This window comes from Micromys minutus, assembly GCF_963924665.1.
Source record: "Micromys minutus genome assembly, chromosome: 11".
Lineage (NCBI taxonomy): Eukaryota > Metazoa > Chordata > Mammalia > Rodentia > Muridae > Micromys > Micromys minutus.
In genome coordinates this window covers 20033645-20047079 of record NC_137980.1, presented here as the reverse complement: position 1 = coordinate 20047079, position 13435 = coordinate 20033645, and the positions used below count along the sequence as shown (strand labels likewise).

The window sequence follows — 13435 nt, the reverse complement described above, 5'->3', positions numbered from 1 at the left end:
AGAACATATGTTTGAAGAGTACATCTGTGCAGAAAGACAAAGGCAGTGTGCTGTATCAATAGGGAGGTAGTTAGTTTAGATTAAAAAGCAATGTAAAACAAGCCCTGCTATTCTTGTGTTGAATACTTTGCTCCCAAACTGGTGACACTGTTTTAGAAGATTTTGCATGTTAGTAGAAAGTGTTTAGGGCCCACACAGACAGAGGAAAGTTCTAGCCTCTACAGGTTATGCCTGGCTCTGTCCCTTTTTTTCTCCTTGCTTCCTTTCATCCCCCCACCATATACTTTTGCCACCATAATATTCTGTTGAAGTGTATGAGGCCAACCTCAATGTACTAAGCTCTGTGAAACCATGAGCTGACACAAATAATTGCTCTTGAGTTGTGTTAGGTATTTGGCCACAATGACCATAAAAATAGCTGAACATTAAATTAGTTTACAGATTTTTTCAGTATTTTATTATGCTTTTAAAGTCATCATCTTTATGTGATAATAGTTCAAAATGTGTTTTGACTGAATGAAAATTAAATTGGCTTTTAAAGTAATGATGTTTAGTGTCAGACATTTACTCAGGCAAAGTAATATGGGATAGTAATACAAGATAAGCACCTGCAATCTAACAATTGAAAATTTGAAATCTAAAAGTTTGGTGATAATTCTCAGAACAGTTTGATTTGGGGGACATTTTAGATTTGAAGCTTTAGTTTAGGAATGATGGAGGTTGATGAAGATCATGCAAATACTCTAAGATAGGAAACACTCCAAAATCTGATAGATGTCTGACACTAAGTAGTCCAAATACAGTATACTTAGGATATATAGGTATCAAAAGGGGTTTAAAAAGAGTTATTAAGTAACATAACAGGCAAAAATCTAATAATAACAGGCCTGAAGTGTCTGATTGATAAATCTTTTTTTAAAAATTGATATTTGAAGGTTTTTTGGAGGCTGCAGTAGTTATGTTAGCTTTTCAAATCAATGATCTTTACCTTTTGATATTCTTAACCATCCTGTGTCTTTCCATTTAAAAGTCAGTTTTATTGCCTTCTAGACTTGTGTGTATGTGTTTTACATTATGTTCTAATTTGCTCCATTATGTCTTTCTTAACCTCGAGGTTTATACTCGCAGAATTATTGAAAGCAGTTAATAAGTTTTTTTGTGATAGCCTAACATGAATCTGTCCTGGTATATTTATGGTATGAATCTTAGTATTTAGCTTGTGTCTTCTAGAATGATTTAACAAATGAATCATGTCTTTTCTAGGTGTATCACGGGGTCCCAGCCCAGTCAGCCTTGGAAACCAGGACACTTTACCTGTGGCAATCGCCCTTACAGAATCTGTCAATGCCTACTTTAAAGGAGCAGATCCTACCAAGTTAGTTTAAGTATAAATGAGCACTTGTGTTAGGTATGGGGCAGGAATTGGGGCATAGTGGTAAATTTTAAATTATATTTTGATTTTTTTATGTAGTTGGTTTTATTATCTATCTGTCTGTCTGTCTCTCTGTCTGTCTGTCTGTCTGTCTATCTGTGGGTTCCTATATACATACATGTTTTAGCATCTTGCTTTTGAGAAAAGTTACATCTAGTTTTAAGATTTTGTTTTTGTTTTTATCTGTATATATGTTCCCTGTGTGTGTGTGTGTGTGTGTGTGTGTGTGTGTGTGTGTATGTGTGTTACCCACAGAGGCTAGAAGATGGCATTAGAGCCACTGGAATTGGAATGAACTGCTTGATTGCTTGATGTGGCTGCTAGGAGCTGGGCTTGGGTCCACTCTCAGAGCAACAAGCACTCTTATTTACCAAGCCGTTTCCAACCTTCATTCCTATTATCTCAAGTAGTAGCAGACAGCATACAGTCATTCAACTACTTGAGCACTCAACATGTGTAAGACTATTTTTCTCTATTTTTTCCCTCCTTCCTTTTTTTGGTTATTTATGAGACAGTGTCTTTTTGTGTACCCCTGGCTGTCCTAGAACTCAGAGATTCACCTGCCTCTGCCTCCCAAGTGTTGGGAATTACAGGTGTACACTATCACACCATCAAGACTCTTCTTGATAAGTACTAAAGCTACTTAAGAAAATAGAGGTCTCCTGAGCTTGCATTATAATAAAGAAAAAAATCAGGGCTGGTAGATGACTCAGTGGTAAAGAGCACTGCTCTTCCAGAGGTTCTGAGTTCAAATCCCAGCAACTACATGGTGGCTCACAACTATCTGTAATGGGATCTGATGCCTTCTTCTGGTGTGTCTGAAGACAGCCACAATGTACTCATATATAATAAATCTTTTTTTTTTAAAAAAAACTTTAAAAATGTTTTTTAAAAAAATTGGAGAAGATAAAGTGTGCATTGATACATGTTACTAAGGGGGAGGGGTGAGAAGGTGGAGAAGTACAGTAGGGCAAAAACCTTTTGGAGATTTTAAGCAGATACTTGAAAAATATGGTGGAGTAAAACTGTCCACACGTGGGAGAATAACACCATGGGAGAGGATCTAGGGTAAACGCATGCTTGTGATATATGAGACAGTGAAGGGAGATAGGTCACTGAATAGAAAAGATTAGAAGCGGGTGTGAGGATGCATCCAGAGAGGTCCCAGGCCAGATTGGCTGTTGTAGGCCATGATAGGGAATTAGGAATTCATTTTTAGTAAGGCAAGAAGGCAAGTGGACACTCTTAGTTGAGAGGTTATGAAGTTATCTGACTGTTGTTTGAAGAATAACTCAAGAAAGAGTTAGATTCGCTGCAGAAACCAGATAAGAGATGATAGTGACTTGAATATTAGCAGGAAAGGTCGTCAGTGGTGATGATATTCTAAATATAATTTGAAAACAGTTATCAAGATTTGTTGAGATTAGAATGTCAAATTTGAAGTACTTGTTGAATGCTATTAATGTGGACAAGTTGGTAGCTTCATACATGACTCTGGAGCTCACTAAGTGTAGACCTGAGGTGAGAGAGCCCTGAGGTGGCAGAAGAGTGAGTGACTAGACAAGAACAGATTATGCTAAGGGAGCAGATCGGAGAGCTGTGGCCATGTGGATTTTTCTCCTTCACATTCAGCTGTGCAAATGTGCAGAGGAAACTAGATTTAGCCAAGACTGTTGAACTAATTAGTTAGTAAAAGTGTAAGGAGAACTTATGCATAGCAGAGTGTCTAGTGAGGAGCCTGGAAACTCAAAGATGGTGTGTAAGGGAATGACGTTTGAAAGACTAACAAAAATGGGGTAGAATGGTGAGGAATTAGGTTGATACTACATGGGACGAGTTAGACAAAGGAATCTGAGTAGATGAGTGAGGATTGTGAAACTATGGAGGGCTGTGGTCTGGCTGAGTGAGCTAAAGGACATACTAACTGAAGGAAGATACTGAAGAGCTAGGTGACGACAGATATTGAGAGGGCCATCTGGATGGATAGTGAGCTTGTGCTGAAAGAGTGGTGCAGAGATCGCTGAGCAGCGAGCCAGACTTGGGGTGTTAGGAAATACAAAGGGACTGCTGAAGATGGTCTGAGAGGAATAGGTCTGAACAGTACAGTATGAACCATGCATTTCAAAGGAAGAAACAGAACAAGAAGAGCAACCATCACTAAGCCCAGGGTTTCAGAGGCTCAGGAGGAGACGATAACTGCAAGGAATTAGTGGTGGCATTGCCAAGTCTTCCAAGGATGGCTGCCACACACAAAGAAGTATGCTTATGTTAATAGTAGGAGTATGTCATTATAGTTTTCTGAGACTAATTTACCTTAGTTATGATAAAGAATTTAAATATATGTATATATGAACAGATAGATGAACAGCTGTATATATATGCTTACATAGATACTTATATACATACATATACCTTTAAAGCCAGGCATACTTTTTGAGAAAAGATTAGAACATATTATTTAAGTACTTGTCAATATCCTCCCTTGTCAGATGTATTGTGAAGATCACTGGAGACGTGACAATATCATTTCCGAGTGGAATTATTAAAGTCTTCACGAGCAACCCCTCTCCAGCTGTGCTGTGCTTTAGGGTGAAAAACATCAGCAGACTCGAGCAGATTCTTCCAAATTCACAGCTTGTATTCAGGTTTGTTTGCTTTGCTTTTAAGATTGACATTGAAGGGCTGGAGAGATGGCTCAGTGGTAAAGAGCACTGCTCTTCCAGAGGTCCTGAGTTCAAATCCCAGCCACCACATGGTGGCTCACAACCATCTGTGATGAAATCTGATGCCCTCTTCTGGTGTTTCTGAAGACAACAACAGTGTACTCACATACATAAAATACATAAATAAATTGTAAAAAAAAGTAGATTAATATTGAAGTTTTTCTTTAAGAAATGTTTTCTCTGAAATAATGTTGACCTTGAAGACAGTGCCAACATTATTTGTTACAGGTAGCAGCTTTGTGCTGTCCTCTTGTGTCCTGTTAGTGCTGCTAGCATTTTTCCAGGGAAACTGTTGTGCCCTGTTCTTCATCTTAGTTGTCCCTCAACCCACCTTTTGGTTCATTTCTAATCATTTTTCCCAGGTCACCAATTGACTAAATATAGGAAAGAGAAGGATAAGTCAAATGAAATAACAATGTTTCTTACATATACAGTGATCCATCACAATGTGACTCCAACACAAAAGACTTTTGGATGAACATGCAAGCTGTTACTATCTACCTCAAGAAGCTATCAGAGCAAAATCCAGCTGCTTCTTACTATAATGTAGATGTATTAAAATACCAGGTGAGTGCCCTTTCAGTGTGACAGCCTCACATTTACATATAAACCAGTGGAATCTTGCAGAACACTAAAGGGATAAAATGTCAGCCAAGTGAGGTCTATTCCAAGAGTACAAGATTGTTTCAAGAATTGAGAATATATTACTTAGTTAATGACTTTGAACCAAATAGTAAAGTGTATTTGTGACTAAACTACTGAGTAAATATTAATACATGAATTTATATTTAACCATGCATATGTTAGAGACAAATTTTCTATTTATGTTTGAACTTTTAATAGTGTAGTGATACTAAAGTAAGTTGTGTTTCTAAAAACGACATTTGTAATTCGTGCTTGGACAAGGAAATGGTAAGCATGATCAGTAAATCATATTGTTATATTAGAAGATACATAGTATGGACAAAAGGAAAGGGTTTCAGGGAGCCCTTTGAGAAAGGAGCTGAAGAGCCAGAAGGAATTATGCCACTCACTGTTTAAAGTTACCAAATACTTGAAGTTAGAAATGCATTAATTCTAGGCTTTGAGATCCACATACTGAACCTTTTTTCTCATTGATGTATGTCTGAGTTCTTTATAATTTCATATATAATTAATGATGAATCTTAGAATTCCCTTTGAAAGGCTTTAGACTTTATAAAAATAAATAATAAAAAAATTACTTAATAGAATGCTGATTTCTGGGTACAGTCCCAAAATGTAAAGTCAGATTTTCTGCAGTTTGATCCTGGGGAACTGCATTGTGGCAGTTTGCTGGTAGGTTGTTCCTGGTCCTCTGAGCTGAGTGCTTTACCTAGCAACAACCACTCTCCTTACTGCTTAGTTGTGATTCTGCAGATTTGTAGGCTTAAGTGTTTATGTCATAAACATGCTTTGTTTACTCTTCAGGCAAAGACAGTTACTTGCTTGATTTTTTTTTTAAGGTATCATCAAATGGCATTCAGTCCACTCCTCTAAATCTTGCAACATACTGGAAATGTAGTGCGAGCACCACAGACCTGAGAGTGGATTATAAGTACAACCCAGAAGCCATGCCTGCACCTAGTGTCCTCTCCAACATACAGGTGGTGGTACCAGTGGATGGAGGAGTCACAAACATGCAGTCCCTTCCTCCTGCAATATGGTAAACTATCTTTACATTCCAGTTGCATCTCTGTTTGTCTCCAGTTGCAACAGTTCTAACCTCTTAAACTAACAATAATTGGGCTGCTGGGGTGGCACAGTGAGTGGGTTAAGTGCTTGCTATGCAAACCCGATGATCCTAGTAAACCTGGGAACCATGGAAAGGAGATCCTCTGACCCCACGTACCAGTGGCAAGCATGTTGCTGCTATGCATACATAGAATTAAAAGAACAGTGTCCTATTTTAGGGTTTCCATTGCTGTGAAGAGACACCATGACCAAGGCAACGCTTATTAGGACAGCATTAAATTAGGGCTGGTTTACAGGTTCAGAGGTTCAGTCCACTGTCATCAAGGTGAGAAGCATGGCAGCGTCCAGCATGCACAGTGCTGGAGAAGGTGAGAGCTCTACATCTTGTTCCAAAGGGACACTATAGTTTTTACAATACAAATATTTGAGGTACATTTATTGAGTGTCCATTTATGTATTAGATACTGTCAGAAACTGAATTTGAAGATACTTGTTTTTATTACAGGAATGCAGAACAAATGAAAGCCTTTTGGAAGTTATCTGGAATTTCAGAGAAATCAGACAGTGGAGGTAAGGGTGTGCCTCCCCTTCTTCGCTATGTTCCGGGGATGCATGTTAGGCAAGAAATGTGTTACTCTGCTGCCCTGGCCTTGGTCGTTTCCTGTTACCATTACTACCTTTATTTATTATGTGTATGAATGCATACAGGCATGATCACAGGACACTGCATACAGGCATGATCACAGGACACTGCATACAGGCATGATCACAGGACACTGCATACAGGCATGATCACAGGCACTGCATACAGGCATGATCACAGACACTGCATACAGGCATGATCACAGGACACTGCATACAGGCATGATCACAGACACTGCATACAGGCATGATCACAGACACTGCATACAGGCATGATCACAAGGTCAGCTTGCAGCAATGAGTTCTCTTTTTTCTACCCTGTGGGACCCAGAGAATGAAACTCAGGATTTAAGGTTTGGTGAAGTGTTGCTAAGCCATCTTATCTTGCCTTTATTTTTTTGTTGTAGTTGTTGTTTGTTTTGTTTTGTTTTAAAGGCTTACTGACTGGAAAGTTTACTCCTGGAATTTCATGTCTTCAATTCTAGAACTGACCACTAGGTGGAAGTTAGTACCCTGAGATTTAGAACAGTTTTTATTCTTCTCTTGAATATGTGTTTTCTTTAAGAAAAATAACAATTTTATATCTGCAAGATAAAACAGCCTCTTGTGTTACATAAGAGAAATGCCTAGTAATAGAATTTTTTTAAAAAAACAGAACTATCCCTAGGTTGATATTTAAAATAATTGCAAATGATTGAGCTTATTCTGTTAATGGGGAATCTTTGCTCTCCCCTCTCCAGTTACATAGAAAATAGCTTTGAAAAGACACAGAAAAGTGGCTTTGACAGAATGCTTGTCTGTTCCATCTTGCTGAGGAAAATCTGTTCATTCCTTTTGGAGTTAATATTAGTCTTCAGTTCTTTGTGGCAGTTTTAAGGAAAATCAAGTCTGTTGTCTCCTATTGACTGCATCTGTCTGTGTTCACCATATGGCTAGTATTTCCTCTCAGATTGTGACTTTAAAACTAGCATGCAGTTTCCATGACAATCAACTTTCTAAAATGAAGTAACCAGTCTCTTTTTAGTTAAAAGAGAACTCATCTTCCTAATTTGCCTCTACCAACTAATTCTTTTTATTGAACGAGTGTTTAGCTCTTTCAGTTTTGTTCAACTTTTCCATTTTGAACATTTTGAGAATGTTGATGGTTTTTCCTTCCTTAGTATTTCTGTAGAAAGGACCATCAGCAAATCTGGATTGTCTCTTTATTTATAACTGTTATGCAGGATCAGATTTGCACCAGAGAGATAACCAAGCTGGCCTGAAGTTTCTTTTTGTTGCTTAGTACTTACAGGTAGCAGTTTTAGTCAGTAGTTTCACTGACTTTTCTTCTACCATAGAGATTTATGTGAACCACACTGAAATTTCTAACTTAGGCTAAAAGTAAATCAGAAATCCTGTGTACGAGGCTTACAGCCAACCAGCAAGGAAAAAAGAATATCTTGTTCCTTTATTTAATAAAGTGTATGATAATTGTAAATATAACAAAAGAAATTCTCTCAAAAATAAGATTTATATTTTCTGTCCATATATTTAGTACTTTCCTTCTGTTATTCAGGTATGAATGCGTTCTATGTGAGGAAATGGGAGAATTTTATGAATGTGATTTTGATGTCAGTAAAACCTTTACAAAGAAAAACCCAGATTCAGACACTCTAGAATAGTAGTATTTTTTCTTTATCTCAGTGCCCAGAATAGGAGCAGAGAGCAGCTGTAAGTGTGAGGCTGTGGGCGAACTGCTCGTTGCAGTGGAACTCTCACAGAGCTGAGGTGTTTGCGGACAGTAGTTATGGTCTGCACTCTGGTAAGCGTCACCAGGCGTGATAGTGTAGGGCAGACCAGCTATAGCACCTTGTTCTGTATTTCTCTGTAGTGTTGAACTTTATATAGGGGGATTAAAATATTTTATTGCTGCTACTGAGCAAGTTTGTCCACTTTCCTGAACACAGTGTTGTCAGCTTTCCTAGTGCTGCAACCTTTTAATACATTTCTTCATGATGTGGTGACTGCCAACAATAAAATTAGTTTCATTTCTATTTCATAACTACTTTTTCTACTGTTATGATTCAAAATGTAAATATGTGACATACAGGATGTCTTATAGGCAACCCCTGTGAAAGGGTTGTTTCACCCTCAGAGGAGTCATCGCACTCTGGTTCAGAAACCCTTTCCTAACCAGAAACCCAGGTTAGATTAGGTTAGAAATCCTTTTAGACTTCTTCTTTCTTTCCTTTTAAATAGTGTTCTCTGCCTTGGCCCTACTACAGATCCCCTTTCTTGTCACCTAGAGCCCTGGTAAACTGTTGTATTGTCTTGCAGTTGCTCTCCTTACTTTGCATCTAGCCCCACCCCCTTCTAGGACACTAATCTGAGATATTCTTCCCTTTCTTTTCTTGGGTGTTATGTTGTAGTTATGTCATAGACTTTTTATTGTGGCCTGGTCCTTGCTACTATTCTAGTTTCATCTGCAAGTGTCCTTTACTTGTGTCCTGTTCACTAGATACTGTGCATAGATGTTGTCCTCTTAAGCCTGTTCTCACACCACAGTACCTCGTTCTGCCTAGAGCACACCCCAGCATGCCCATCACTGTATGATGTTCAGTAGAGACGTGTTTCCAGATTCCATTTGTCACATGCATTGCCTACTTGGACCGCAGTCAGACTGGGATACCATAGAGTGCAGTTCCCACTGCCCTGCCTTAAGCTCGGCCAGACCTCACTGTTTGCCCTGCCAGGTTTCCTTGGATTCTCAGGTGAAAGAGAGAAACACACACACACATTAGTTTATTTTATATGCTTTAGTTCAGTGGCTGGGCTCGTCTAAGCCTCTTTCGGCCATCACACCCTTTGTTTCACTCCCAGCTCAGCATCCTAAATCTGCCCTTAGTTGCGCTGATAGCATCTTTATTGATCAATCAAAAACCAGTTGGGAAACAGAACCTTCAATGTTCACTTGCAGATTCCCAATCAAAACATTAGAGCTACCCCTACAGGATACATTGAACAAATGACTGAAAGAAAGACTTACAATACACCTAAGGGGTAATGTATGAGTAAGATTTTAAAAATGGTGTTCATGCAATTAAGCTAGTTAGCTCAGTTGGTTAGAGCATGGTGCTAATAAATAAAGATGAGTAAAAAATAGTGAGGCGATGCTGTCCTCTCATCCTGCCATTTCTTAGCCTTTGGACTGCATGGTCTGGTACTCGGCACTCACCTTTTACTTTGTGTTGTTCTGGGTCTGTCCCCATCGTGACTCCCCCAATCTTATTTCCTGTGTGCTGTCCTCTGTGCCTTTCATCTTTGTTGACTCACTTCGACATGTATGTATCACAGGCATCTAAGTAGTATTCATCTCTGAACATGACTGTTAGTAAAAGGGCAGATTAAGATTACTTAGTGGGGGCTGGTGAGATGGCTCAGCAGTTAACTGAGTTCAATTCCCAGCAACCACATGTTGACTAATGACCATAAAGGAATCTGATGCCCTCTTCTGGCATGTAGGTGTTCATGCAGACAGAGAGCTTCTATATTTAAGTAGGGTGGTGGGGGGATTATATAATGGAGATTCTGGCTCACTGAATAAGATTTGATTTTTAAGTAGGAAAATGGTTTGTTTACTACATGCATCTCATGGATTTACCATTGGCTTAAGAAGTTTAGCTTACACCATTGGTTCTCAGCCTGTGGGTGGCGACCCATCTGGGGGGTTGTGTATCACATATTTATATTACAGTTCATAAGAGTAGCAAAATTACAGTTAAGCAACAAAGGTAGGTAACTTTATGGTTGGGGTAACTACAACATGAGGAACCATATTTAAAGGGTTGAAACATTAGGAAGGTTGAGAAGCATTGGCTTAGATGATCATTTAGTTTTATTTGGTGTACATGTATTTTATTCTTTATGAGGTCTTTATTTTTTCCCTTTGCAGGTTCTGGATCCCTCAGAGCAAAATTTGATCTTTCAGACGGACCCAGCAAACCTACAACCCTCGCAGTGCAATTCCTCAGTGAGGGAAATACCCTCTCAGGGGTAGATATTGAGCTTGTTGGCACTGGTTATAGACTCTCTTTAGTAAAGAAGCGTTTTGCCACTGGTAAGTTGGGATGTTTTGAACTCCTTTTAGTGTGCATGGGAAACACTTGTGCTCTAGCAGTTTATAATTTAAAAGCACTAACCCCCCCCACGCCCTCCCCACACATAAACATTGTCTGGTAGAAGCAGTCTTGGTAGAGAGTTTCCTATTATCAGCATAGATGTGATTCTAATGACTTGTAAATGACAGAGGGAAACTAGAGTTCTGTGTCTGTAACCACAAAAAACATTGTGGCCATTTGAGTGTATTTGAAATTGTAACTGTGAAGGTCTGCTTGGTGTTTTTCAGGACGATATTTGGCGGATTGTTGATGGAGCCAGAATGCGGTTTTTTTCAAGGGAATAGTGTGTGTCTGCCACTCTGCATCGCCTGTTCCTTCCAAACACTATCTCACTTGTATGATGTCTTTCAAATTTGCTCTTTGGAAGCTGACTACAAACATTAAATTGCACTTTCAAAGTGTCATTGAAAGAAATAGCACTGAAATGACCTTGTACACAGTAAATGATCAAATGCAATATTCTGGAAGCACATGCATTCAAATTGTCACTAAATGAAATTTATTATCTTCAGTGTCTGTGTTCTTAAAAAGGTTAGAATGTAGTAACAAGCCTAAAATCAGGAGAGCGAGCACAAAAGTTATTTAGCTTTCCATAAGTATTTAGACTCAGAGTTACCTTTGAAGTTTCATAAGTTTGATGTTGAATAAATATAAACAGAACATGAATTGTTAGGTTTTGAATGTTAACTCAGAACTCAATTTAATTGAGTTATGTGCCATAAGGTAATCAGACCAGAGTCCAAGTTGTATGCAAACAAAAAACATCCCTATAATTTGATTCTCATAAGCATATTGATAAAGTGTAAATGGTGTTTTATATTATTTCTTTTGAAATTCTCAAGTGCAATGTGTTTTAAAATAAGCTTGCAAAAGACAGCAGAAAAACTTACTTCTGCAGTTAATTAACTTTATAGAAGTTGTGATTGTTTTGATGAATTAATGCTGTAGATTTAATTTATTTTTATATGGATTACATAATGTGTGCCTTTTAAAACAATAACAAAAACCAGAAATGTGCCTCTCTAGTTTGTGTTAATTAATGTGCCTCACTTTTCCTCACTCAGAATTTTCTATTCAGATTCATACAGTGGTCAAGCATATTTAAAAGATATTTGCAATTTAAAAAATACTTTTGGCTTGTAATTAAGAAGAGAGCTCAAAATAACTAAAAGATAATTTATACTTAAAAATTCTGTCTCATTTCTTTAGTGATACACCGTAGCCACTAGAAAAACAAACCAGCCTAATGGAGTATGTTTACTGGGAATAGAATTACCTTCAGATATTCAACATTGGCCTCATAAGTGTATGAAGCAGACAAGTTCTGAAACTATGGTAATAAATTGGTAACTGGTATTTTAGCTGTAATTTAGTATTTCTCTTGACCCTATTTATCAAAGAAAATTTACACATTATTGTGTTATGAACACAAATTTTCTAGCATTTTGTGAATTTTTTTTTTTTTTTTGAGAAGATTCAATTTAGCAATGAGAGAAATACTGTCACTTGTTTTAGTTTAACAATTAGAAAGTTGTCAGGGTCCCATATGATAGAAATAGGTAAAATGTTTGAAGTGAATGACTGGGTTAAGAGTTTCTTAAAATGACTGCTCATGCTGAGTAGTAGTTTTATAGCAAATTCTGATTAACAAAAGAAATGTTTTAGACAAGGTTTCATAATTTACAGTGGAAAGTTATGGTAAATACCAGTGTCCTTTTTATTTTTCATAGAAGTGATAGCTTGTGTTATATCTGGTAATTATTAAATCACTAATTTTGTTAAGCTTTACAGAAAATAAAATCCCTATTACTAGATATTAATATAACATCTTGCTATATTAAACACAGCAGAAATTTATTCTTTTTTTTTTACAGTATGTAATACAAAATGAACATTTTATATTCAGTGTTATTTCAATTCTAAATTTAGATTTGATGGTAAACAGATAATTCAGTCTTTACTAACTAGCAAAATTAGAGTTTCTAACTCTTATGTTTTTTAAAATGCCAGTTACAATTACACTTACTAAAATATTGACTAAATCTGCTTTTACTGAGCAGTTGATGCTTTACTATTTGAAATCTGACACACTACTACTATGTCTGTTTTTAATCAAGTATTACTTTAAAATATTGAGATGAGTGGAATGGTTAACCGTGTGCACTTTCCCAATCCCCACAGCCTTCAGACCGAGTGTCCACATGCAAGTTTAGACTGGGTACAGGTTACAGTTTTAAAGCCATATGAGTTTATAGTGATTCTTTTTTTTTTTTTTTTTTCCGGTTAAATTTTCACTAATGTTTAAGAAAAACGAAGCCCAGTAATATCAGTGGAGACTATTTTATCTAGCAAGCTGGTTCTTGCTTGTGTACAGTGATAACTTTGTAGCTGCTTCTTTAACCAAGAATTTGTAAACACAGAACTCTTAACATGTGAGCTTTTAAGGATCGTTATTTACTACTTTGGGTTGTAATTAGAGCACATCTATCTTCCAAAATTTTGTAAATATTTTTGATTTTTTTCATAAAATGTAAATTTTACATAAAAGTTGTATCCCTAATAAACGTGTAATATATAATTTAGCAATTGACTTTATGTGTCTTTGTATCCCTATTAATAGATATTTTATAGATGATAGGGCAGTCAAGCAGAGGAAGGAATGTGTAATTGACTTTGAACTTTAGGATTGTTTTTCCTTTTGTGGTAATAGGGGTTGAACCCAGGGCTTGGTGGGTGCTAAGCACACACTCTACCACTGAGCTAGAGCC

The 13435-nt window shown here is 37.3% G+C and overlaps 1 protein-coding gene across 1 annotated transcript in view; it reads left to right on the top strand.

The window, feature by feature from the left end:
- Positions 1-13218, top strand: part of FCHO2 (FCH and mu domain containing endocytic adaptor 2) — an 89347-nt gene extending 76129 nt beyond the window's left edge. Inside the window, exons 20-26 of the mRNA XM_080924972.1 lie at positions 1264-1375; positions 3922-4077; positions 4590-4722; positions 5640-5839; positions 6374-6438; positions 10442-10606; positions 10895-13218. Of these exons, the coding sequence (XP_080781098.1) occupies positions 1264-1375; positions 3922-4077; positions 4590-4722; positions 5640-5839; positions 6374-6438; positions 10442-10606; positions 10895-10917 (854 nt within the window). The 3' untranslated portion in view covers positions 10918-13218. The remainder of the gene's footprint in view (positions 1-1263; positions 1376-3921; positions 4078-4589; positions 4723-5639; positions 5840-6373; positions 6439-10441; positions 10607-10894) is intronic.
- Positions 13219-13435: the final 217 nt, after the last annotated feature.